Source organism: Syngnathus leptorhynchus, chromosome 15 (assembly GCF_054491065.1).
Source record: "Syngnathus leptorhynchus isolate UIUO chromosome 15, UIUO_Slep, whole genome shotgun sequence".
NCBI classification, from domain to species: Eukaryota; Metazoa; Chordata; class Actinopteri; order Syngnathiformes; family Syngnathidae; genus Syngnathus; species Syngnathus leptorhynchus.
This window is the reverse complement of record NC_141209.1, coordinates 2,260,033-2,281,704: the sequence shown is the minus strand read 5'-3', so window position 1 is coordinate 2,281,704 and position 21,672 is coordinate 2,260,033. Positions and strand designations below refer to the sequence as shown.

General features: G+C 46.6%; 7 protein-coding genes across 13 annotated transcripts; 1 reads left to right on the top strand and 6 right to left on the bottom strand.

Annotated features, from left to right (window-relative positions):
• Nucleotides 1-47: 47 nt before the first annotated feature.
• LOC147045014 (uncharacterized) lies at nucleotides 48-2,404 on the bottom strand. The gene is made up of 4 exons (XM_085932264.1): nucleotides 1,795-2,404; nucleotides 1,077-1,625; nucleotides 809-969; nucleotides 48-672 (listed from the first exon to the last, which is right to left on the bottom strand). Exons 1-4 carry the CDS (start codon nucleotides 1,957-1,959, stop codon nucleotides 246-248), a joined length of 1,302 nt encoding a protein of 433 aa, XP_085788390.1. The 5' UTR covers nucleotides 1,960-2,404; the 3' UTR covers nucleotides 48-245.
• tpgs1 (tubulin polyglutamylase complex subunit 1) lies at nucleotides 2,404-3,546 on the bottom strand. Its single transcript, XM_085932269.1, has 2 exons — nucleotides 3,128-3,546; nucleotides 2,404-3,017 (listed from the first exon to the last, which is right to left on the bottom strand). Exons 1-2 carry the CDS (start codon nucleotides 3,499-3,501, stop codon nucleotides 2,438-2,440), a joined length of 954 nt encoding a protein of 317 aa, XP_085788395.1. The 5' UTR covers nucleotides 3,502-3,546; the 3' UTR covers nucleotides 2,404-2,437.
• A 152-nt stretch (nucleotides 3,547-3,698) lies between these two features.
• On the bottom strand, nucleotides 3,699-11,950 carry LOC147045011 (inositol-3-phosphate synthase 1-A-like). 7 transcript variants are annotated; one of them, XM_085932257.1, is made up of 15 exons: nucleotides 11,746-11,950; nucleotides 9,722-9,834; nucleotides 9,543-9,630; nucleotides 9,246-9,369; nucleotides 7,490-7,654; nucleotides 6,289-6,413; nucleotides 6,061-6,222; nucleotides 5,858-5,987; nucleotides 5,576-5,769; nucleotides 5,354-5,503; nucleotides 4,971-5,186; nucleotides 4,706-4,870; nucleotides 4,435-4,548; nucleotides 4,147-4,364; nucleotides 3,699-4,059 (listed from the first exon to the last, which is right to left on the bottom strand). In XM_085932257.1, the coding sequence occupies exons 4-15, from the start codon at nucleotides 9,340-9,342 to the stop codon at nucleotides 3,873-3,875; spliced, it is 1,923 nt and encodes a 640-aa protein (XP_085788383.1). In that variant the 5' UTR covers nucleotides 9,343-9,369; nucleotides 9,543-9,630; nucleotides 9,722-9,834; nucleotides 11,746-11,950; the 3' UTR covers nucleotides 3,699-3,872. The 7 variants fall into 7 exon arrangements, with proteins under 7 accessions (XP_085788383.1, XP_085788385.1, XP_085788388.1 ...); XM_085932259.1 differs by having other exon boundaries at nucleotides 7,490-7,549; XM_085932262.1 differs by lacking the exon at nucleotides 9,246-9,369 and having other exon boundaries at nucleotides 7,490-7,549.
• On the top strand, nucleotides 9,341-10,504 carry LOC147045012 (programmed cell death protein 10-B). Its single transcript, XM_085932541.1, has 7 exons — nucleotides 9,341-9,379; nucleotides 9,571-9,624; nucleotides 9,696-9,813; nucleotides 9,889-10,015; nucleotides 10,119-10,197; nucleotides 10,277-10,359; nucleotides 10,423-10,504. The coding sequence occupies exons 1-7, from the start codon at nucleotides 9,341-9,343 to the stop codon at nucleotides 10,502-10,504; spliced, it is 582 nt and encodes a 193-aa protein (XP_085788667.1).
• A 326-nt stretch (nucleotides 11,951-12,276) lies between the features above and the next one.
• LOC147045010 (deubiquitinase DESI2) lies at nucleotides 12,277-15,864 on the bottom strand. Its single transcript, XM_085932106.1, has 6 exons — nucleotides 15,817-15,864; nucleotides 14,927-15,702; nucleotides 14,069-14,141; nucleotides 13,818-13,911; nucleotides 13,604-13,745; nucleotides 12,277-13,501 (listed from the first exon to the last, which is right to left on the bottom strand). Exons 2-6 carry the CDS (start codon nucleotides 14,963-14,965, stop codon nucleotides 13,238-13,240), a joined length of 612 nt encoding a protein of 203 aa, XP_085788232.1. The 5' UTR covers nucleotides 14,966-15,702; nucleotides 15,817-15,864; the 3' UTR covers nucleotides 12,277-13,237.
• Nucleotides 15,865-16,015: 151 nt separating this feature from the next.
• Nucleotides 16,016-18,486, bottom strand: synj2bp (synaptojanin 2 binding protein). Its single transcript, XM_085932107.1, has 4 exons — nucleotides 18,272-18,486; nucleotides 17,690-17,826; nucleotides 17,520-17,615; nucleotides 16,016-17,394 (listed from the first exon to the last, which is right to left on the bottom strand). The coding sequence occupies exons 1-4, from the start codon at nucleotides 18,327-18,329 to the stop codon at nucleotides 17,248-17,250; spliced, it is 438 nt and encodes a 145-aa protein (XP_085788233.1). The 5' UTR covers nucleotides 18,330-18,486; the 3' UTR covers nucleotides 16,016-17,247.
• An 81-nt stretch (nucleotides 18,487-18,567) lies between these two features.
• d2hgdh (D-2-hydroxyglutarate dehydrogenase) lies at nucleotides 18,568-21,669 on the bottom strand. Its single transcript, XM_085932105.1, has 10 exons — nucleotides 21,550-21,669; nucleotides 21,068-21,408; nucleotides 20,889-20,946; nucleotides 20,686-20,825; nucleotides 20,416-20,609; nucleotides 20,178-20,346; nucleotides 19,950-20,093; nucleotides 19,716-19,858; nucleotides 19,452-19,617; nucleotides 18,568-19,328 (listed from the first exon to the last, which is right to left on the bottom strand). The coding sequence occupies exons 2-10, from the start codon at nucleotides 21,375-21,377 to the stop codon at nucleotides 19,066-19,068; spliced, it is 1,587 nt and encodes a 528-aa protein (XP_085788231.1). The 5' UTR covers nucleotides 21,378-21,408; nucleotides 21,550-21,669; the 3' UTR covers nucleotides 18,568-19,065.
• Between the last annotated feature and the right edge of the window lie 3 nt (nucleotides 21,670-21,672).

The window sequence follows — 21,672 nt, the reverse complement described above, 5'->3', positions numbered from 1 at the left end:
GTCTTGGTTAAAAGGATATCTCTTCTGCCAGCTAACGATAGAAATAATGAGGGAAGTCGAGTCAAATTTATTTATATACCCCTTAATCCAAATCAAATCCTTCCACAGTTGTCGATTATTCTCGACATCCCCGTTAGACTGAGGGAAAAATGAGAAACCTAGAGAAGGGACGGCGGATGGGAGGACGACCTGGCTGCAATGGATGCAGAGTGGGCAACACACCATAGACAAGGAGTCCATTAGAGTCAGTCATTCTGTTGAAAATAGTCACAGAAGAGCTGGCGCACCTCCTCGTCCTGACTCCAATCCGTGTCAGCCTCGACCTCGGCATAGACGGGCTGGGGGCTCTCGGCCTCGGCCACCTGGGCCAGCCACTCGCCGTTGAAGGCGTCGCCGTGCGACTCGCACACGTTGTGCAGAATGCAGCACGCCCGGATCATAGCGGGCATCACGTCCAGGCCGCAGTCGTTGCGCTTGCTCAGGCACTGCCAGCGCGCCTTGAGCCGCAGCAGCGCTTCTTGGGCCACGCGACGGGCACGTCGCAGCCGCCGGTTGAAGAGGTTTTGCCGCTCGCTCAGCGTTGCCGGGCGGGTTCGCGTGGCCCGCTTCTCTGGGTAGGCCTTCAACAGCCAGCTCTGGAGCGGGTAGCAAGGCTCACCCAGAAGCACGTAGCTGCAACGCAGAAGCAAAACATCATTAAAAACGGACAGGCACAACATTGGGAAGCAACCACACGGCAGACTCTGAGGCAGGGATTCTTTTCTTTTTATACTAGAAGCAGAATGCCAGGTCGGTTGACAATATTTACTTGAGTTGTCTTCCCATGAAGCGAGACGGCGGCACCGGCGACAATCCGCCCTCCGCTGCCGTGGTCCACAGCGACGATTTATGCAAGATCTCCGCCGGCTCGATCCCACCGGGGAAACAGGCGCACATGTCCCAGATCTGTCCGCGACCGTTCACTGTCACCTGGCACGTCAAAAACAATATTTTTTTTCCTCTGTGTGAGACATGAGTAGCTCTCGACCCTAATAAAGACAAGCGGTGTAGTCAACAAAATGATGGACAGCACCCACCTGAGACATAACTGAGAGCCAGCCGGCCGGATTGATGTAGTCGGACGCGTTGCTTGACGGCGTGATGATTGCTGTGTGCAACGTGGCCACGGCGGCCACACAATGCGGGAAGCCCCACTGGGAGAGGAATAAGCGTGCCGACTCTTCCAGCTCGGGCTCGGCGGGAGGCCGCAGGTAGTCGGCGCGGAGCAGCGCCACGATGCTGTGACACATGTCCCGTACGCACTTGCACACGGTGGACTTGCCCACTCCAAACAGAGCGCTGATGGTGCGGTACTCCACGTTGGATGCCAGGCGCCACAGCGCTACCGCCACACGTTTCTCCACGGGCAGCGCCAAACGGAAACTAGTGTCCTGACGCGTCAGGCGGGAGCGCAGCTTATCGCAAATGTAGAAGAAGGTCTCCCGGCTCATCCGGAACTTGTCCAGCCAGTCGGAAGGCTGGAATTCCGTCATCACAACTCGCTCCCACCAGTCCGTGCTGGGGACGGTGGTCCAAGGACGTGTGCGGATATGAGAGTTGGAGCGAATGCCCCCTGCTATCATCATCTGTGAAGACAAAGAGAAAATGCAAATAAAATGATACTTTGACTTTTGAGTAGAGTGAACGTTTATTGAACACATAAGTATATTGAGCTAGGCATGTAACTAGTTACTATATCGACTTCTTTAAGTGTTCCTTTTGCTAAAAAACACAAACATTATCGTGCAGTCTGACCATCATCATTCTTCTCTGCCTCTGGAAGAAGTACTGGCGCTGTCTCAGGCGTCTTTGGATCTCATTGCGCCTCTGTACGTCCGCGTTGTTGACGTCCCTGCGGCGCTTTAGCAGCATGTACGTCATGAGAAACATGAAGGGCTGCAGCCGCTCATCGTCTTCCATCTCGACACGTAACGGCGCAACACATTTGAATTATTACCAGCGACGGATCAATTGCCTCTGAGGATGGAGACGTTGTTGTCATACGCTACACTTCCGGTTCATTTTTTTCGGCTTGTTGTATTTGTTAAACCCTTCCCGGTTTTCTTCGCCGTTTTCTCAAACTATAACTTACGAGTTACGATCTGTTCAGTTTTCTACATGTGGAAGCACAACATATTCACGTTGAAGAGCTAACGTTAGCAACGACTATGCAGAGCTCCGGTCGACTTCCGGGCTCTTCTTCTTCTTCATCATCAATAGCCTGTAGCACCACCTACAGGACAGGCGTGTGACATTTCATTCAGCGTAATGTCTATTTAAAATCTAAAAATAACCACATTTTTGGTTTATTTGTTATTTCTGGCCGAAACACGCAGCAGATAATTGCACAACAGACACGAGACGAATTTTTAAACAAACAAATGTCTATAATTGTCAGCTAGGAGACAACTTTCACACGAGAGATAAAGAGTTCCGCGGCCGCGTTCTCAAAATCCTTGGCGTCCATGTGGCCGGCTGGGCCTCGCGCCTGAGCTTCAGTCATGGCGTGCGCCAGTTGGTGCGGCGACATCTTGGCACTGGCCTCCAGGCGACGCAGCGCCTTGACGTTGGGGGGGTCGGCGTCATGCGACATCTCCAAAGCCTCCCTCAGGGCACCCAGCACGGCCAGGCACGGGGCCCGCAAAGCCGGACCCTCGTCCGGCTGACACACCTGGGCATAGAGCCTCTGCGCTTGGCGGATGTAGTCAGAGAAAACGGCGCACGTCAGCACACCATGATGGAAAACGCCGTAAGGGACGGCCTCGTGGTCGTGACAGTGGAGGCGGCACAGCAGTGGGGCGGAAGTGGAGGCCGGGACGCCGCCCTCGTCGCACAAGCATCGCAAGGTTTGTGTGTACAGGCCACCGCTGACCCCGCCACCCGAAACCCTCAAAGGGTCACCATCACCCGCATGCCCGATAGGTCCCGCCAGGCTCAGGAGGTCGTAAGCCACTCTGACGTTGTTGCAAAATGCAGAACTGGGTTTCAAGAAGAAGAAAAAAATGTTATTGTGTTGGATTTATAGACTAATACATTTTTTTTTTAATCGCTTTTGAAATATCTGACTGATGTCTGGATATACTAGTACCTTTGCGAATGGTGGGCCAGTCGCAGGTGCCACAACGCCCGATTGAGTCGCTGCTGATTCCGGGCGCTTCCTCCTCCTTCTTCTCCCGACGAAGCATCGCTCACACGCAGGTCCTTCGAGTCTTCGCCGCTGTTCTCCATCACTGCGGCAGCCAGACTGCTGAAATGGTCAGCCAGGAAGCCGACGGGGTCGTCCGGTCGGGCCTCCACCATCTTTAACAGGGCACCGCGAAGTAGCTCATCTACACCGGCCTGCGACAGGAATTCACGGTCGCTCCCAGTTCCCGAGGATTTGGAACTCGGGCTTGGCTCGGCCACTATAGCTGCGGGAGACGTCCCGGAGCCGGTAGATCGGCGCTTCTCTCGGTCGGCCATGTTTGTTGACGTCCCGTGTCGCAGCAACGGAAGTAAGGGGACGCAAAGGTGAGAGGGGGGGGGGGTGCTCTTAAAGGTACAGCACTTTTATTTATTTTTTTAAAACGCTATCACTAAATAAAATAGATATTTGTTTGTTTTATTCCGTACGTTCTCTTGATAAATGTATTAAGTCAGTAAATTGACATCTAGTCAGATTTGTGCTTCTGTAACAGCTTTAATTGTCAGAACATGTTAGACGGTCTTAAAGGTGCAAAGTGAGTAAACCAAAAATATGTATGAATTTCCATTTAAAGGTGTGCAGTTTAAAGATGTAGACACAGAATCAACAGTAACAAGTTTGTCAAAGATTTCTGTGTCATATTTCTCGTCTACTTGGACTGCTCCACTTCTTCGACGTACGCGTGGACGCCGTTGGTGACCTCTGTGTAGTTGAGGTTTGGGATCGCCTTCTTCGGGACGGCCGCGTCGCCATTAATGTGCTGTACGGCCAGGAAGTTCCTCTGTAGCTTTTCCTCCAGGAGCATGTGACTCTGAGGGGGCAGGCCCAGACATGCCCTGGAAACAGCAGCAAAAAAATGTATGTAGTCCCGATTCTGATTGGCTTTATATACTTGACAGGATTTGTTTGGTTTGTGTTTGTACCTCATGACGTTTTCTATGGAGGCCCTTTGGCGGGAGAAGGCGTTGATGATGGGGGTCCCCGGCGGAACCAGGGGGGCCTTGCATAGGAAGGAGAGCAGCGCCAGGACGCTGTGGAAGGACTGGAAGTGGTCCTCGCCATTGGGCCGGAAGCTTATACGCTGGCACAGCTCAGTCAGAATGGCCAAGTCCAAAATAATGGGGCTGGCCAGAAGGGAGTCCTATTTGCCAAGATATGGCAATTATACATATGAAATAATCATTTGAACTTTTTGACGCGACGAGACTGACCTCACAAGTGTTGTGTAACACAATGGTGTTGAGGCCGCCCATCATGATCTCAGATGTGTATTCATCCATGGCCCGCTTGCTGTCTCCCACATACGGAATGTATTTAATCACCACCTGGGAGAAAAACGAAAGAGAGAGAGGTGTGCCAAGCCCGCCCGCATTGTATTCACTTGTTACGTTGCTATTTTTGTTTTGTTGATGTGAACTGCTATTGTGTGTGCAATTTTGTGGCTAAAAAAAGGAATGTCATGTTGGAATGCGTGTCACTCACGCAGTGGTCGGGCTTCTCCCCGCGATCGTAGAGCACGGAGTTGGAGCGCACCATGTCGTCCACCACGTTGCTCTTGGTGATTTCCTTGGAGCGGAACTGCTGTGGCGCAGACAGGTTCTTGCCATCGTTGTTGCCCAGGTGGTTGTAGCTCACGATGGAGGTGGGCTGAAAATTGGTGATTTATTTATTTATTTATTTATTATATTGAAGTCGATTCTAATTGTAATAATACTGCTATTGATTTTTGCTATTCTGCAACAATCACCTTGATGCCCGAGCTGACCAGGAAGTCCACCAGCACCGACTTGATCTTGGTCTGTCCGGACTTGAAGTCGTCCCCTCCGATGAAGACGCCCCTCTGGTGGGCCAGCTCCACGGCCCCCGGCACAAACGTGTTCTGGGGGGACCCGTTGATGTAGGCGCAGTCCTCCAGGATGCTGGCCACTGCAAACAGAGTGGAGGGAGACACCTCTGAGCCCCCCTGACCAAAGAGAGGGAGGGATAAAAAAAAAAAATGGAGTTCAAAAATGGGTTTGGTAGTATTATTTATATATTACAGGTTTTATTGTTCTTCATATTTTTTATGATTCTATTCTTTACTTTCACATTCCATCCCCAGCAATTTGTGGCTCAAGTATGAATTCTCACCTGGATGGCAGCCAGCAGGTTTTCCGCCGTGTCGTTTATGCCCGGCACGACGTCGCAGAAGCGCTCGGTGGTGGCGGTCCACACCACGATCACTTTGTCCACTCCGCTGACCTGCCGGAAGTCACGGATGTCCGCCCGGATACGCTCCACCTGAAAATGATTTCCTGCGTGAACTTCAGTTGCTCAGGTGCAGCTGAACAAGAAGAGGAGCTTCAGCCTAACCTGCTCCGCCATGCTCCCGCCCAGTACGTGGTCGGCCCGGCTCTCCTGGTTGGCGGCGATGAATTCTGGGATATAGATGGACGGTCTGGGTTTCATGGTGACCATATATGGTCGCAGCTGCTCTTGAAGAGACCAGTCCAGCACCTGGGCACGCTCCATTGCTCTTCCCAGATCCAGCGAGGAGATATCCCAGCCTCGGAACACATTCAACATGGCCGCAGTAAAGCAAAACTAATTTCCCAATCCGCTGCGTATACAAAAATATACATTGACACACCCTACCGTCAAATACGATGTCGTTGGGGTGCACCATGGGTAGCAGATCACAGAAGGGCACGTTGACCTCGCCGTCGGGCCCTGAACCGAGACACACAGTCGAAGCTTGAAGCAGTGACCCAAAGTAGTTGGCTTTCTGAAAACAGACAAGATGATCATTGATCAGTGTTATTATTGTCAACTGATGGAAATCTGAAAATTTGTTTCACCTTGACTCCAGTTTTAGTGTTCCAGGTGAGCTTCATCTTATTTGCCAGCACGGCGGCGGTGACCGTGGTGCCATTGTTGCCACCCCAGCCCACCAGCATGACCCCCAGTCGGGGCAGGCCTGTCTCCGTACGAATGGTCATTTCAGTGGAGCGAGGCGTCACCTAAACCACCAGAATATGAGCGGAGAACATTCCGAGAACCGCTTTAGGTTTGAGGGTTGAACTTACTGTAACCGTATTACCACTTTTGTGCACGGATGTGCTGTGGTAGGAATATTGAGCTTCAATATGCGTGTCCGTGTACTTGACATTGGGACTGTTGATGAGAATCTTCACAGGCATGTTTGATGATTCTGCAAGAAAAGCACACAGATCCGTCAATAGGTGAACCAGAACTTCTCTTCCCCTGCAAGTCAAAGCATGAACTTCCATTCAGGTTTGCTTCCAGGGAATGCACAAGACATAATAGCCATTTGGCTACAAAACCTTTTGGATCAGACCCGAGTGACTGAAACCATTTAGAAGGCAAGACGCATAGTAGCTGGCAACAACAAACGTTATGCAACCAATGATTGTATGCCAAACTTTGATACAAGTTAGCTCAAGTGAGGTCTTGTTGAGCACCGCCCACTTTTTCAGACCCTCCCCAGTGGAATATTACTGATGCCGCTATCCCCATCATCACTGAAAGCTTCTCTCCTGATTTGGCCATTTGGCAGTTATTTGAGGTCGCTTTGAAGGTTAGCGAAAAATTTAAAATAGCAAATCAGTTGGATTAAGGGGAAATCAAGTCTGACTTCACAGAGAAATATATTCAAGTGAGGAAAAGTGGCAACACCTTTAAAATAATGAAATGTGAATTCCGGAAAATGTTTCGAAACATATTCGATATGATAGACTAGATTTGCTAAAATTATGTGCAAGGACCGAGATCTAAGAAAATTTTCAGTTTTGCCACATTTGGCCGACAAAAAAAAACCTCATTCTTCGCAAAAAGGCTTTTAATTAATAGGTTTCAAATCACCCCAAACCAAAATTCAACTCATTCCCCTTTTCACCATTTCTCAACACTCCAAAATTGCACACGTACCAAAACATTTCACAATAATAGTCCTACTCTTTTTTTTTTTACCTTCATTCAAATATTTCCCTACATTCATTCATTCAAAATGAATCTTTCTGCACCATTCATTCAACTGTTAACATGCATTCATTCTGATCAAAACTAAAACACCCCCATTTAGGTCTATTGGCTTCATATGACTCAATATGCAAATCATTTTGTGCATTTTCAACATTCTCTGCAGCCACAGTTGGTCAATATGCAATATATACCCGGTCTAACACGAGGGCTGATTTTCGAAAAACTTAGCAACAGACTTGAACGTGAATACAAATTCTTTTTGGTGACAGTGATGCTACTACATACGTGGTAGTTCTGCGTGCACGTCTTGCTGCTGCTTCTGCTTCTGCTGCGGCTGCTGCTTGACTGTGAACAAATGGGAACGTTCCACAAGTTTCCACACTTCTGGCTCCCTGCCAATGAGCTTTCTCCGAAAGCCCTCTCCCCCACGTATCGCTTCTGCAGCGCCGTCTAGCGGGCAGGGGAATGTGCATTCATGCGGTATTTTTAGATAAGGGGAAGAGCCAGAACTTTCTCAAAGGGGTGACACCTGACACGTTCACTAAGGCAGGGTTAGCACTAATATTGTATTTTTCCACGTGATAATAATAGTAATATTTTTATAGTAATAATTTTCGCTTCAATATTTTATTTATTGTTGCATGGTATTTTTAAGTCATAATGTTCGCTTTGGTATGACTTACTGTTGCATGTGTTTTTTTTCTACTGTAATATTACGAAATGTGTTACAAAATTGATGTAAGGCATGTTAATTGGATTGAGTCATTTTTATGATCGTGTTTATCTTCTGGCAATTAAAAAAAAAAAGAACGCAAAAGATGACGTACACTCGCCGTCGTTTCTGATTGGCTAAGCGCGCGTATACGTAGCAACGGTCCGGAAGATGTCGCTCAGGCCAGTCCTAAAAAACTTCCGCCTTAAGTTGTAAAGAAAACAGCTGCTAAAAAAAGGCTTTTTCGGACGACGTACGCGCCCCTCTTTCAGGAGTCCGAACACAGGTAGAGCCAAGCACACGCTTCACACCTCGCCGCCCATCCACCGTGTTAACACTTTGGCGTCGCGTGCTTTTAATCCACGGGGCCACATTTGAGCGGGGCCGAGACAAATGTTAAGCTTTGCTCTCGCTAAGCTAGCACGGCTAGCACGTCCGCCGTATTGGGGTGAATGCTAACACTTTGGCTATTCCCTTATGGATCCGCTCGAGCTCAATAGACTGATCCCTTATCGAAACGGGACCGAATTGTAGCCTTAAAGCGGTCTATCGGGAGCCGTTTCGCCGTCACTTCAACGTAAGAGCCGAGAAAAGAAAAATACGTCGGCTACTTTCGGAGCTAGGTTAGCCTAGCCGCCGCTAAGAAGCTGCGTTCAAGGAAGGCTGGAGCCAAAAGCGTCTTAACAATAAACACTGTTGTAGTGACGATACATTCGGCGTGTGGAATGAATCATTCAAATTCACACTAGTAGCGAACATTTTTGTTGAATTCTTACTTTGTTCTAAACCTCAAGTCTTGGTATCCCAAACGCCGGCAACGTGGAACGCTTTCAGTTTGCGAAATTTGAAAAGAATGACTCGTCAGATTAAGTGAAGGAAGACACAGGTTGGCCTGCCACTCCCCTTCTTTGCTCTCAAGTCACAAATCACACAAGTGGGTGGGTGGGTTGGACAGACACACAGACTCACTTTTGAAAACAAGGCCAGTCATCTGAATGGACAGTAATTGTCATCTTCAGGTACTACTCATACATTTTTTAGGGCGGGGCGTTCCACATGTGTTTAGTGTGCTCAAGGATTTGAAATATGTCAAACGGAGCAATTTACTAATTAGTCATAATTTGCACAGGTAGTATTTTGACAAGAATATGCTAACTTCAATTTGGTTTTCACTTTTTTTTTTTCTTTTAAGGTTGCACTCCCCGAGGACATTTTTTTTTTTAAGAGCGTGCATGTGTACGAGCGCGTGTGTATGTGAGTGAGTTTGCGTGTGTATATGTGTGCGTGTGTGCGTGCGTGCGGGTGTGTGCGCGCGCGTGTGTGTGTTACCCCCTCCAACTGCCATTTGACCGTGAGCCACTCCTCCCTGGAGGATGACAATGGAGGAGATGAAGAATGAAGCGGAGACAAACTCCATGGTATCCATGACGCTCTACACAGTGATGTACCCGGTCTTTAATGAGGTAAAGGAAAAAAATAATAATATTATTTTAGCTTTTGTCATTCATGGTCCACCCCCGACATGCTGACGATTTTATATGAACGAGGATTATATATCAGAATTTCTTCAGATCTTGATGCCACAAGATGGCAGCAAAGTTTGTCTTAAACGATGGAATGTCTAACCTTGTGCGCTTTCTGTTTTCTCCCTCAGCTGGAGACGATCAACCTATCGGCAGCTCAGACACTCAGAGCAGCCTTCATCAAGGTAAACCTGAGAATGGAAGAAAAAAATCGGAAACATTCTTTATATACATTTTATACACCCCCTTTCAACAGGCAGAGCGGGAGAACGCCGGCCTGACTCAGGACATCATCGTGAAGATCTTGGAGAAGAAGAATATCCAAATCAACTTCACAGAATCGCTGCTGCGAATGGCCGCCGACGACGTGGAAGGTGCGTACATCCCCCACCCACCTTCGATCACAAAAAAAAAAAAAATCAATCAATGAAGCCAATCTTCTCGTGCAGAATTCATGATCGAACGGCCAGAACAGGAGTTCCAGGACCTGAACGACAAAGCCAGAGCGCTGAAACACATCCTCAGCAAAATCCCAGACGAGATCAACGACAGAGTACGCTTTCTACAGACTATCAAGTGAGCGGCTTCGGCGGAATTTTTCAAAACGATTTAAATCGTGGCCAACCTTCAGTCGTTCATGAAATCTTGCAACCGCCATTCTCATTTTGACGCCCTACAGAGACATAGCCAGCGCCATTAAAGAGCTCCTGGACACGGTCAACAACGTCATCAAGAAATATCAGTACCAGAATCGCAGAGTGAGTACGACAACGCCAACCATTCACAATTTCGCCCGTTACTTGTCTTCGATGTTCTCCGCTTTCTGTGCCGGTTAAGGCCCTGGAGCATCAGAAGAAGGAGTTTGTGAAATACTCGAAAAGCTTCAGCGACACCCTAAAAACATACTTCAAAGATGGAAAGTAAGTGCAGCGCGATGTCATTCGCGGCCGTTTGTAGTCCTCATGCTCGTCTTTGGTCGCCAGGGCGATAAACGTCTTCAAGAGCGCCAATCTGCTCATCCACCAAACCAACCTCATACTGCAGACCTTCAAGACCGGGGCCTAGCACGCCGAGGAGGACCATGCAGTCTGGGGGAAAACCTGCCGCCCCGACCCTGCGGTGGTGGAAATGCGGGGAGGTCGGGCCTGCGCTTGGAGCGCCTGACCCTTATTTGTAAATTAGGAAGAGTTGATTTTTAGGGTTTGGGGTCAACAGCGGGGAGAGACTGAAAAGTGCCATTTGTGTAGTCAATGAGGATTTTCCAGTCTCCAGCTGAAAGAGGCCCAAAAAGTCAGCGCGTTTGATTTTATTTGGACACTTTTAATTTATAACCCTGATTTTCTTTTTCTTGTTTTTTCGGGGAGGTGTTTATTAAAGACTAATTGCCATTTTTCTAATATATTCATGTTGATCATTTTATCTTAAAAAAAAAAAACAACACACACAGCAACACTCATAGCTATGCGTAAGAAACACCATCCGTTTTGTGTCCCCGTCGCTCGGGAAAATCGACGGGCTTGGGAGGAGGCCATTTTAAGACCCCGAATTTCATTCCTCTTTGCTTATCTTGACGACCACGCCGCCAAATAACTTCCAAGCACAGCGTTGTGCACCTTACTACTTCTTATATTAAGTCATACAACATTCCCTCCTCCTCAGAGTGTTAGCACGCCAAGACGCTCCTCGCTGTCGGGGTTTGCAAAGACGAGAAAGATATTCTGTATTTAACTGATCCTGGTTGCAAATGTTCAATAAATAGTTTCCAAATGATCACTTTTTGGTTTGATTCTTCTCCATCGTTGACTGTGAATAGGCTGAATGGAAATTGTAACTCGTATAAAAAGTCTCGGTGATTTAATCATACATCCAATATTACATTTTAAATATTGCCAATACGATACATACCTCGATACACAGGCAATGACACAATATGTATCATTTCAAATAGATACAATACGATTCAATAGAAAGTAAATTAAAATCCATTTGCACAAAGAAATAGGCCAATAATGGTACATTCACCTTCCATTTATTGAAGGTTATTAATTACAAAATACATTTTGCTTGGTTCATGTTAAGAACACAAAAAAATACTTCACTTTTTTGTTAGTGCTTTTTCATTAATCCTTATACAATCGAGGTAAACCTTTTTAAGGCATATAAAGTTTCTGTTTCAAATGATATTCATATTGATAATTTTATTCCTTCAATTTCAACTTGCCGCGGTTCTCCACAACACTATACAGACATAAACCGAAGCAAATGTGCACAATAATATCTTTCATGCCCGCTAAAAATGGTCTTACTTGATTATGCTTAAAGTCTTTTGCTCGGGTTCTTTGGAGGCGACATTGCTCGTCAAGGTGATGTCGTTGCAGGTGAACGCGGAGGTCAGTCGTGCCGGTTTTGTCTGTTTCGTGCACTCCTCCTCTTTGTCTTTCTATCCCCAAACGAGTCCGTATTCTGCTTTTAAAGACGCGTGTGGGTGGAAGAATTTCTCAGCCATTTAACTGCTGCATATGCCCCTGTCTCTGTCAAGCTTTAAAGGCAATGGCAACAAAATACTGCCCTCTAGCGGCAAGGGGGAATATCGACATTGCAAATGAATGAATTATCTATTTGAAAAATGTCGATATATATCGTTTTCTTAGCACACCCCTACTCTGATTACACCTGATGTGTGACAGCTCGGATTATAACACATTACTGGACACAGTAACTGTAATGATATTACAGAAATAAAAAGAGGAACAAGTTATATTACTCAATCGGCACCAAAATGGGAATATATTACCCTCAATTCTGGTAATAATGTACATTATCACATAGACATTCACACGTTTTGTAGTCCCTTTATTCTAGTACTAAATCAAGTTTTGTTTTGAAAAAAAAAAAAAGAGTCTTTTGAAAGGTCCCAGATGACACTAGAAAAAAAATTCCTGTATTGTACAATCTTTTACAAAGTCACATACTGTATTTTATTATATGAACCAAAGTGTAGTGTGTGTGTGTGTGTGTGTGTGTGTGTGTGTGTGTGTGTGTGTGTGTGTGTGTGTGTGTGTGTGTGTGTGTGTGCGTGTGTGTGTGTGTGTGTGTGTGTGTGTGTGTGTGTGTGTGTGTGTGTGTGTGTGTCAGCTGCCACACAATAAATACACTTGGTGAAATGTCCAAAGCAACAATCAATAAATGAGTGAGTTCCTTCCTGAGAGAATAGCTGTCCTTGAATGCACCACCGCTATCAGCGGAAGAGATGGAAAAGAAAGTGTGCCTTGTCCCAAAATGAAAGGCTTTGTTCCCTTCTTTGCCTTTAAATGCTATGCAATCTGTAAACATGATTACAAACACAATATTGTCTTACAGCCTAGACAAACACTACTGTGGTTACTACCAGCAGTGGCTAGTTAGCTTAGCATAAGACCACGCACGCTAAGCTTGATCAAAGCAAAAACAAGTGCATGTATTAAAACGAGGATAGCGTCATTGATATCGCAGCTCAAGACTTAAACACAAATGGCATAGCTAAATGTATGCTAAGCTAACTACTAATGAGAGTTGAGTTCCAAATGAGCAGAAATTTGAAACTGGCTTTAAGGGCATGGCTTCTCGAAAGGTTTACTTCTGTGTGGCACGTCTACCAAATCTCATGCTGCTAAGGCTTCAGACGCAAGCCCATTTTGAGGAGTCAACAACCAGACGTCCCGGGATTGGTCGCACGCCACGTTCGGCAGTCCTCAACTGTCCAATAAGGCTCAACTCCCCAACCTGTCCTGGTCCACGGGCGGGTCCGACGGCGGTCCCTCACACCCTGGTGTGGCGGCAGCTATGCGAGGAGGAGGAAGAGGAGGATCCGGCGGCCCCGGACGACGAGGGGGGCGACGGGCGCTCGTCGTCGCTGGAGCGCCGCCGCCGCCGCTCGTCTTTGTGGAGGCCCAGGCTGATGTGGCTCTGCAGAGCGGCCGGCGTCAGCCACTCTTTGGGCAGGCAGCTCTGCAGGAAAGGGATGCACGAGCTGAAATAGGCCAGACGGTTGACCCAGCGTGGAATCTCACGGCCGCACAGCAGCTGGAAAAATAGCACAAGAAATTTCCTACGTGATTTTTTCTTGAAAAGAAAAAAAGGCATTTTTTTCATTCTTTCTTTTGATTCATGCATAAAATGATCCACCTCTGAGAGCGAGGAGGAGAAGTGGTTGCAGTTCTTGTGCATGAGGTGGTAGGCGTTGCCTTTGAACTCCCTGCCAAGCTCCTCCATGATCTTGTCCATGTCCTCCTCTCCAAAGTCGGTGGTGCCCAGGACGATGGCCTCCCTGTTGAGAATCCCCTTCCAATCGGTCCGTAAATAAAGCCAATCGAGCAAATTGACGTGGCTGACCACTTACTTGAATTTGAAAGTCTCTCCCAGCTCGGGGGCATTGCCCGGGTTGATTTCAAAGATGCCGCTGAAAGGATACGGGTGGCCTCCGTACGCAAATTCTAGTGCACAAAAGGTGGAGCGATTAGCCCACTTTTTTTTTTGCAGGTCTTTTAAGGGCAGGTTATTTGGAGTCACGTCGCACCTGTCCTGTCACGTGATGTTATTTAACAGTGATTTAATACGCCATGTCCTATCACGTGTACTGTCAAGTCTCACCTCGGCCGTAAATCTCGATTCCTGAGTGGAAGACTCCAATTCCGAGATTGGAAGTGTACTCGTTGATCCAGTACTGCGGGGGAAAATTTCCAATTGGTTAGTCATGTATATTGTAGCATTGTGAAAAAGACAAAACAGAAATGTTGACTCCTTGCCGTGTTTGGATGGTTATTTTGTTTTTCGGCAGACAATCAGAAATCAATTCACGTCCAGGCCAAGCTAGCAGTCTCCAATCAATAATAGAAGACATGACGTAATGCAGTGTTAACTTCTCAAATATCTGCTGTTACTGCTGTTCTCCGAGCAGAAACGGCAGACACGCCCCCCCGCCCTCCGTTTTTATGAGCTCATGTTGCCTGCAGCCTGGAGTCACTCATTGATTTCACATTGAAAATCAAACCATCCACCTTGACAGGATGTTCTTGTGGAAATCCATTCCCGGCCTCTACCAACAAAGAAAACAACTATTGCGCGTTTTTGTCTTTTTCTTTTTGCAATCTATAATATTGTAAAAAAAAAACAAAAAAAACATAGATAAACAACTTTGAATTTAATGTTGCACTCCAAGTGAATATGGTGTTGCTTCTGGTGCGCTCGTTTTGGCCACTAGAGGGCAGTCATTTATAAGGCAGTCATGCAAACTTTGTTTATACTTGACTAAAATGTGTATATGCATGACATTAACATTTGAAAGACATTTTTTTTTTTATTTAATGGGGAACAAAATACACATTTAGGTACGTAAACTAGAGCTGGTGTCTCGATGTGGACCAAGTGTCAGTGACAAGAGGCTGCAGGGTAGGGCGACGGGTGTCAGATGACCAAATGACAAAGAAATAGAAATAAAGAGCTTCTTACCATGTCATACACGTTGAGAATGACAGGTTCATTGGCCATGGCTCCGAGCTGAGCGTGTGCTGGATCTCAGAACGCCCATAAACCCCTCAGTGTCCTCCTCCACCGCCTCCGCATCGGCATCCACACACAGCCGTCAGAATGTCACTGCACGAGGGCAAAAAAGGTATAAAAGCTCAAAGGCCAACGTAATAAAAAGCCTCCAAAGTGCTCATAGCGAAGGCCTGAGCGTCCTCCTCGTGTTGTCACGGGCGTCCATTTTGATGGTGCTGATGAGAACGATGGAGCGGCCGGCCGGGTCCACAGGAAGCTCGCTGCTTCTAGTATCCTCGTCCGGCGGCGCTCCTCCCGTGGCTGACCCGCGACCAGCCTCCTTCATGTGGGTGGGAGAGGTTCTGGCGCTGCAACATGATGATGATGATGGAAACTCCGAAAGGCTTTCAATTGCCCCCCCCCCCCCCCCGACGTGGTCGACGCTCGTCCGCTCAGTGTGCTTGTGACTGCGGCTATGCCTCCTCCGCTTCCCGTTTGTGTCTGGATGACGTCACCTTCTTGCGCGAGTCCACACCCGTCCACGCCGTCCCTCTCCTCCATCGGCTCCTCGCCGTCTATGACAAAGCCCGCAAGTCTTCTCCGTGCGTCAAGCTGCCCAAGAAGTCGGTGGGTGGCGGCCCGAAAGCTGGGCCTGTACGCCCCCACCTCCAGGACGCCCGGCTTGGAGAGAGGTCGGGTCGAACCAGAATTGGACCCGACTCCGTCCGCCACACTGAAGCCATCCACTTGTTTTTATGCCAAGAAGAGAAACCAAGCAAAGGTTTCCGATTAAAACAAGGAACCTTGGCAAGAACGCGCTTGGTTCTCTTTGAATTGATCTTTCTTTCTCCTTCCCTTACCGTATGCACGCTAGTTCAGTCAATTCTCGGGACAGCGGCGACTCTATGACGTCACTTTGATTCCATGACGTCACTTTATATGTTGCTGGCTGTGTGAATTTTAGTTGATTAAACCATGACTGCACGGGAATGATGACTTGCTTGGGTGTGAAAATCCAACTCAAAATGCAAAAGAATCCCACACGTGGCGAAAAGCTGCTCCGATGTAAAACATGAAATGTTTATTTCCTCTTCTGGCATACAGTGCACAGTATTCACAATCAGCAGCAGAGTGACATGAAATGTATTTACAGGACAACAAACAAGACCGGAGAGGCTCCATAATTTTGGCTAGTGCAAAAAAAAATAAACGATTGAATGCCCCCGAAAGCTTCTTTCTCTCTCACGCCTCTGTGCACGGTCAATGGGAATGTAGTTCATGTGATTTCAAAAAATGGCATAAAAAAAAAAAAAAAAAAAAAATCGAGCAAATACTTAATTGCACAATCAACTTGATTTGACTTTAAAAGACAAGGCTGGATTCTAACACGATGTACTTTGTGTTTTGATTTCTGGTAAGAATAGCGACAACAGGGCGAGAGAGAAAATCGGTTGATCCTTGGTGCGTGATTTCAGAATTATCTATTAAACTATATATCTGTATAAAAATACATTTAGCACTTTAACCATTCATTATGCGTGGGAATTTCTGACATAACCGAAAATATGGTTTCTACTCATAGATGATATATAATCGACATATTAAAAGATGAATTCAATCTAGGACTAGTGTGAAAAATGAGTACATTCGAGGCTAAATGATTGATCCAGTGCAATTGATGGCAGCTACAATAGCATTTTTAGTAGCGATGACCATTCAACTCCATTTCTTTGATCAATTTATTTTTACATGAAATGTTTCTTTAGGTGAGTTGTGACAGAACGCAACTCAATTCCCCATAGCCAGCATTGTTTTGATCGAACGCGCAAACTCGTTGAAAGTGCATCTACAGCGCCCTCTGCGGGTTGGAGCCAAGTAGTGCACCCTTGTTCCAAACGCCATTGCTTCAAGATAGAATTGATGGATGGATGGATGGATGGATGGATGGATGAATTTTTCAACGTTCATTGGTGGCTTATTCTGCCTGCCTTATACTTTCCAGGACGGAATTCTGTGCATATTTGGCCGTGACAAAGTGCAACAAAAAAATGCAAGCGTGTCATGAGAAGGTCCGATTGGACTTACGTTGGGCCATAACAAAAGAATGGCGGAGCTGACTAGCTTAAGGGCAGCCGTGTTATGAAGATACGTCCCACAATGTTGTGCCAGGAAGATTATGCTTTAGTGTCATTTGGAAGAAAAAAAAAAAAAAAATCACTCCCTTCTTTGGCCTCAAGCAGTATGTTTGATCCTAAAAAAAAAATAACACGATAGCAAAGAGTATGGTGATATTAAAACGGTCTTCGGTTGTTACGGATGTAAATGAATGCAAAAATGGCAACGGCGGCTCCCGTTAGCACAGCAAGTATCCCCAGATAAGGCGCCGAGGGCGCGTGATCGGCTTGAGTATCGGACGGCCCGTTTATATGATGGGATGACTGCAAAAGGAAGGGGGAGAAACACACCTTTGAAATCAATTGCTTGGAGATACCTTCAAAATCAAGCATCATAAAATAGGTGATCAGACGTTGGAGGTACCAGCACACAAGTGGATGGATTGTACCTTTTTCAGAACGCGCAGCTCCACGTCTTCCCCTGCTGTCCGGAATAAATCCACTGCAGCTTTGTGCATCTGATTCTCCAGCTTGACACCATTGATCTACATGATATCGGAATCAAGAATCGGGTATTTGTTTCTGACCCATTTGGAAAAACATGCTTCAAATCTTTTACCGCCAGGATGCGGTCGCCCTCTTGAAGCCTGCCGTCCAGCGCCGCTGCACCGTCCTCCTTGATTTTGGACACGTAGATGCCGCAATCGTTGACAACGTATTGCTGGTCCACGCCGCCCACAATGTTGAAGCCCAGACCTGCAAAGACACATCACAGGAGAAGAAGATGGGAATGACAGGAATGTCTTCATGGGGGTCACTCCCACTACTTCCAACTTGAATCAGTTATGATTTTTAAAAAGGCAAATTGTTTTTTTTTTTTTCTTTTTAAGTATAAATGGGTATACATGTCCTGGATTGGGTATCATGATAATACATAGATTCACTTTCAGTCTGACAGGCCTAGCAAAGACATTAAAAAAAAGGAGTCTCAAAGCATAAAAACGCTTTTATTATCTACAAAAATCCAGTAATTTATCTCAATTAGTCATTTGGAATGCGTTAACAACACTGCCAGCTCTTATTTTGTTCGTCTTTTGCTAGTTTGGCACGTTAGTTAGCCATTAGCTCAATAGCTTCGTCGCTAGCCACGTAACATAGTAGCGACTAGTGCTAGCCACCACTGCCACGAAATAATCTTTACCTGCAGGCCCTCGCTTGAGTTTTATGTCCACTGTGTTCGAGTGCAGCGAGCCGTTCATGGTTGCCGTGGAGGGAATTGTTTTAAAGACGAGGAGACGCAAGAATCAAACTTAATTGTGCTAAGGTGAACTCATTTGGAAAAGAGTCTTGCGATTTGCTCGCGTAATCAGACGGCATAAAATGAAACGTTTAGAGCATGTGCTGCCCTCTAGCGGGAGAAAAAGTGAAAAACAAGTGCAAAAAATAAAACCCCAAAATGTATTTGCAGTTATACAAGTTTTACCGACATTATTTTCACAATAAATACATCTTAAATGTAAATTATATTTACTATATTGTTTTTTTGGCTGAAAAAATATTTGATATAATCAGTTATGCATAAACAGTGAATATACAGCATTTATCTTTCAGAAAATATTTTGCCCATGCTTCTTACAATCATGCCATTTATCGAAAACATTTAAGTAATCACACAAGTGCAGACTATAATTTAACAATAAAAATACTGAATACTGCATTTTATTCAATAAAAACTAATCAATCAAAGCAGCGGCCTGCATTCTTAAGTGTTACGCAAGTGACAAGTCGAGACACAAGCACATTCTTTTTGTTTACTTTATCTCTCTCTCTGTATTGCTGAAGCACTTTTTATGCAATTAGAATTTCTTGGGGGCATACGTTCCAAACAAGTCCTACTGGGATTTATTTTGTTTCCACTTCTCGGCCAAGTGTTGTAAAATCCCAATAATGACACTCTTTTTGTTTTTGTTTTGTTTGGTCAACAGAAAACAACTTTCACAACAGCTTGTCCGGTAAAGTCTTGTACGGGTTGAGAATGCCCCGAGGGTCCAGCATGGCCTTGATGGCGGCCATGAGGGCTACGGCCGAGCTGGGTTTGCTATAGTAGATGTAGTTCCTCTTCTTCAGGCCCAAGCCGTGCTCGGCGCTCACGCTGCCCTGCCGGGCGGACGTCCACTCGTACACAAACGGCTCGATGGCAGCCAGCAGCGTGGCGTCTCTGGTTGGCGAGGTGATGTTCAGGTGGAGATTCCCGTCTCCTGTGGGACGATGGAAGAGAGGACATGGAGTGCCACAAAAAGGAGAGTCTCCTTGCATATGTTGACATCTTGTTTCTTCCCATTTTAGTTTTGTAGTTTAGTCTTAGTCTTGCCAGCTCTTACCCACGTGTCCGTATCCCACCACCCTCTTGGCCTGGCCCCTCAGGTGGGCTCTCATGTCGGTCACCAGCTGGTAGATGGTCTCCACGGGGAGTGACACGTCGTACTTGTAGTTGAAGCCGTCGTGCGTCAGCGCTTCGGTGACGCGTTCGCGCATCGACCACAGAGCCTTTGCCGCAAAAGAAATGTTTTTTTTTTTTTTTTTTTTTTTAATATAAATCCCCCACCAATGAAATCACAATGCAGTATTATGATGTCTTAAGTCACCTTGATTTTGGACTCCTCCGTCGCCAGCGTCCCGTCGGTGACTAACGACGATGTCATGGCTTCTCCCATGAAGTTATGGAGCTTCTCCTCGTCGTGCCGCGGATCCGAGCCCGATGTTTCTATCACCACGTAGAATGGACAATCTGGATAACGAGGGTGGACATTAAGGCTCACCTTTTTCAATTCAGGATAGAAAAATGTTGTGACTGATGTCTGTTTGTGCTGAATGTGTACCAGAGATGGGGTTGTCCAGCTTGAGGTGCGTGTTGAGCAGCCACATACATTCGCTGTCCAGGAACTCGAAGGCCGACAAGATTTCTCCCAGCATGCCTTTGCATAGCTGAAAGGTCTTCAGAATCTGCTCAAACGTTTCACAACCTACGAGGACAAATCAGAGCTTTTTTTTTTAAATGATCATTGGTGTCATTTTTGAACAGCTAACCTAAACGCAACAGGGCCTACCCAGAAACATCACATGGACAGATTTCGGCTTGCGAGGACAAAGGACGGACACGGCGGTGATGACGCCAAGCGTGCCTTCGGAGCCAATGAAGAGCTGCTTGAGGTCGTAGCCCGTGTTGTCCTTTCTCAGGGTGGACAAGCAGTCCAACACCTGACCGTCAGCCAGCACCTGGATCCATTATGGCAACATGACAAAGAGTTTCTGGGGGATTTTTTTTTTTTGCCTTGACAAACTCACCGCTTCCACGCCCAGAACGCTGCCGTGCAGTGAGCCGTAGCGCAGCAGCCGCAGACCCCCCGCGTTGGTGGCTACGTTGCCCCCGATGTGGCAGCTGCCCTTGGCGCCCAGGTCTAAGGGCATGATGTGTTCCTGTTGCTCTAAGTAGACAGACAAGTGCTCCAGGACACAACCTGCCTGGCAAGTCAGGACCCCTGCAACGTGAATAAACGTGAAAATAACTTCAATATTCAAGCAGGAAAGTGCATGGACACCTGTGTGGACACGAACCAGAAATGGCGTCAAAGCTCAGGATGTTGTTCATGAGGGCGGTGGAGAGGATGATCTCGTCATAGACGGGAACGCTTCCACCGACCAGCCCGGTGTTGCCTCCTTGTGTGTTCACCGCCAGATTTCGGCTGTTACAGTAGCTATTACAGAGGGAGGACGTGCATTAATGTCTTATAACCACTGAACTCCATTTTGGTTCCAACCTGAGAATTTGTGAGACTTCCTGTGTTGTCTGAGGTCTCAGCAACACCTCACTGGAACCTGCAGGGGATGGACAGACATCACTGAGACGTGTTGAATATTTGCTGATAATGCTTCAAAACTTGCTAGATAGGAAGAAAAAAAAATCAAACCGCAGAAGGAGGGATTACATTTCATTCACCTCTGGAAGACTTGAGCCAATCCACATTATAAGACTCCAACAGGTCGGGGTCAGTCACGGTCCGGCCAGGTAGAATCTTTTGAAAGAAGTCCAAGTCATCCTGGGTCACTGTGGAAAACGGCAGCCTTTCTGGAACAGCCGCCGGTGGGGACTTCTTGGTCCCATTGCCCCTGTCGTGCACCGTCCTAACATGGTGACGTAAGCGGTCTGGAGGTAGTAAAAGTCCACCTGAAGCTGAAGCAAAGTCAAGGTTGCTCAGGGGCCGTGTGAGCGTCGTTAGCCGGAGTGTACCCCGAAGCAAGCAAGCCATTACTGTGAAGATTAAATTACAGCATGGCAACCTGTCAATCAAAAAATATATATTACTCGTTGTTTTGGCTACCTTATTTCAAGCTAGCTAACTTGTCACATTGTTTCTAAAGTAGCCAACTAAATCTAAATTTACAGCAAAACCTCGTCAAGTTAGCAGACTGACAACTCACACTCAATTACTTCCAAACGGCAGACATTTTTCAGGTGCAAAAATAACGGAGGACAATGTAATGTTTTGCAAATAGGGAGCGTGGTGCTAATGTTTGTGACTGGCCAGACTGACCAATCACCGT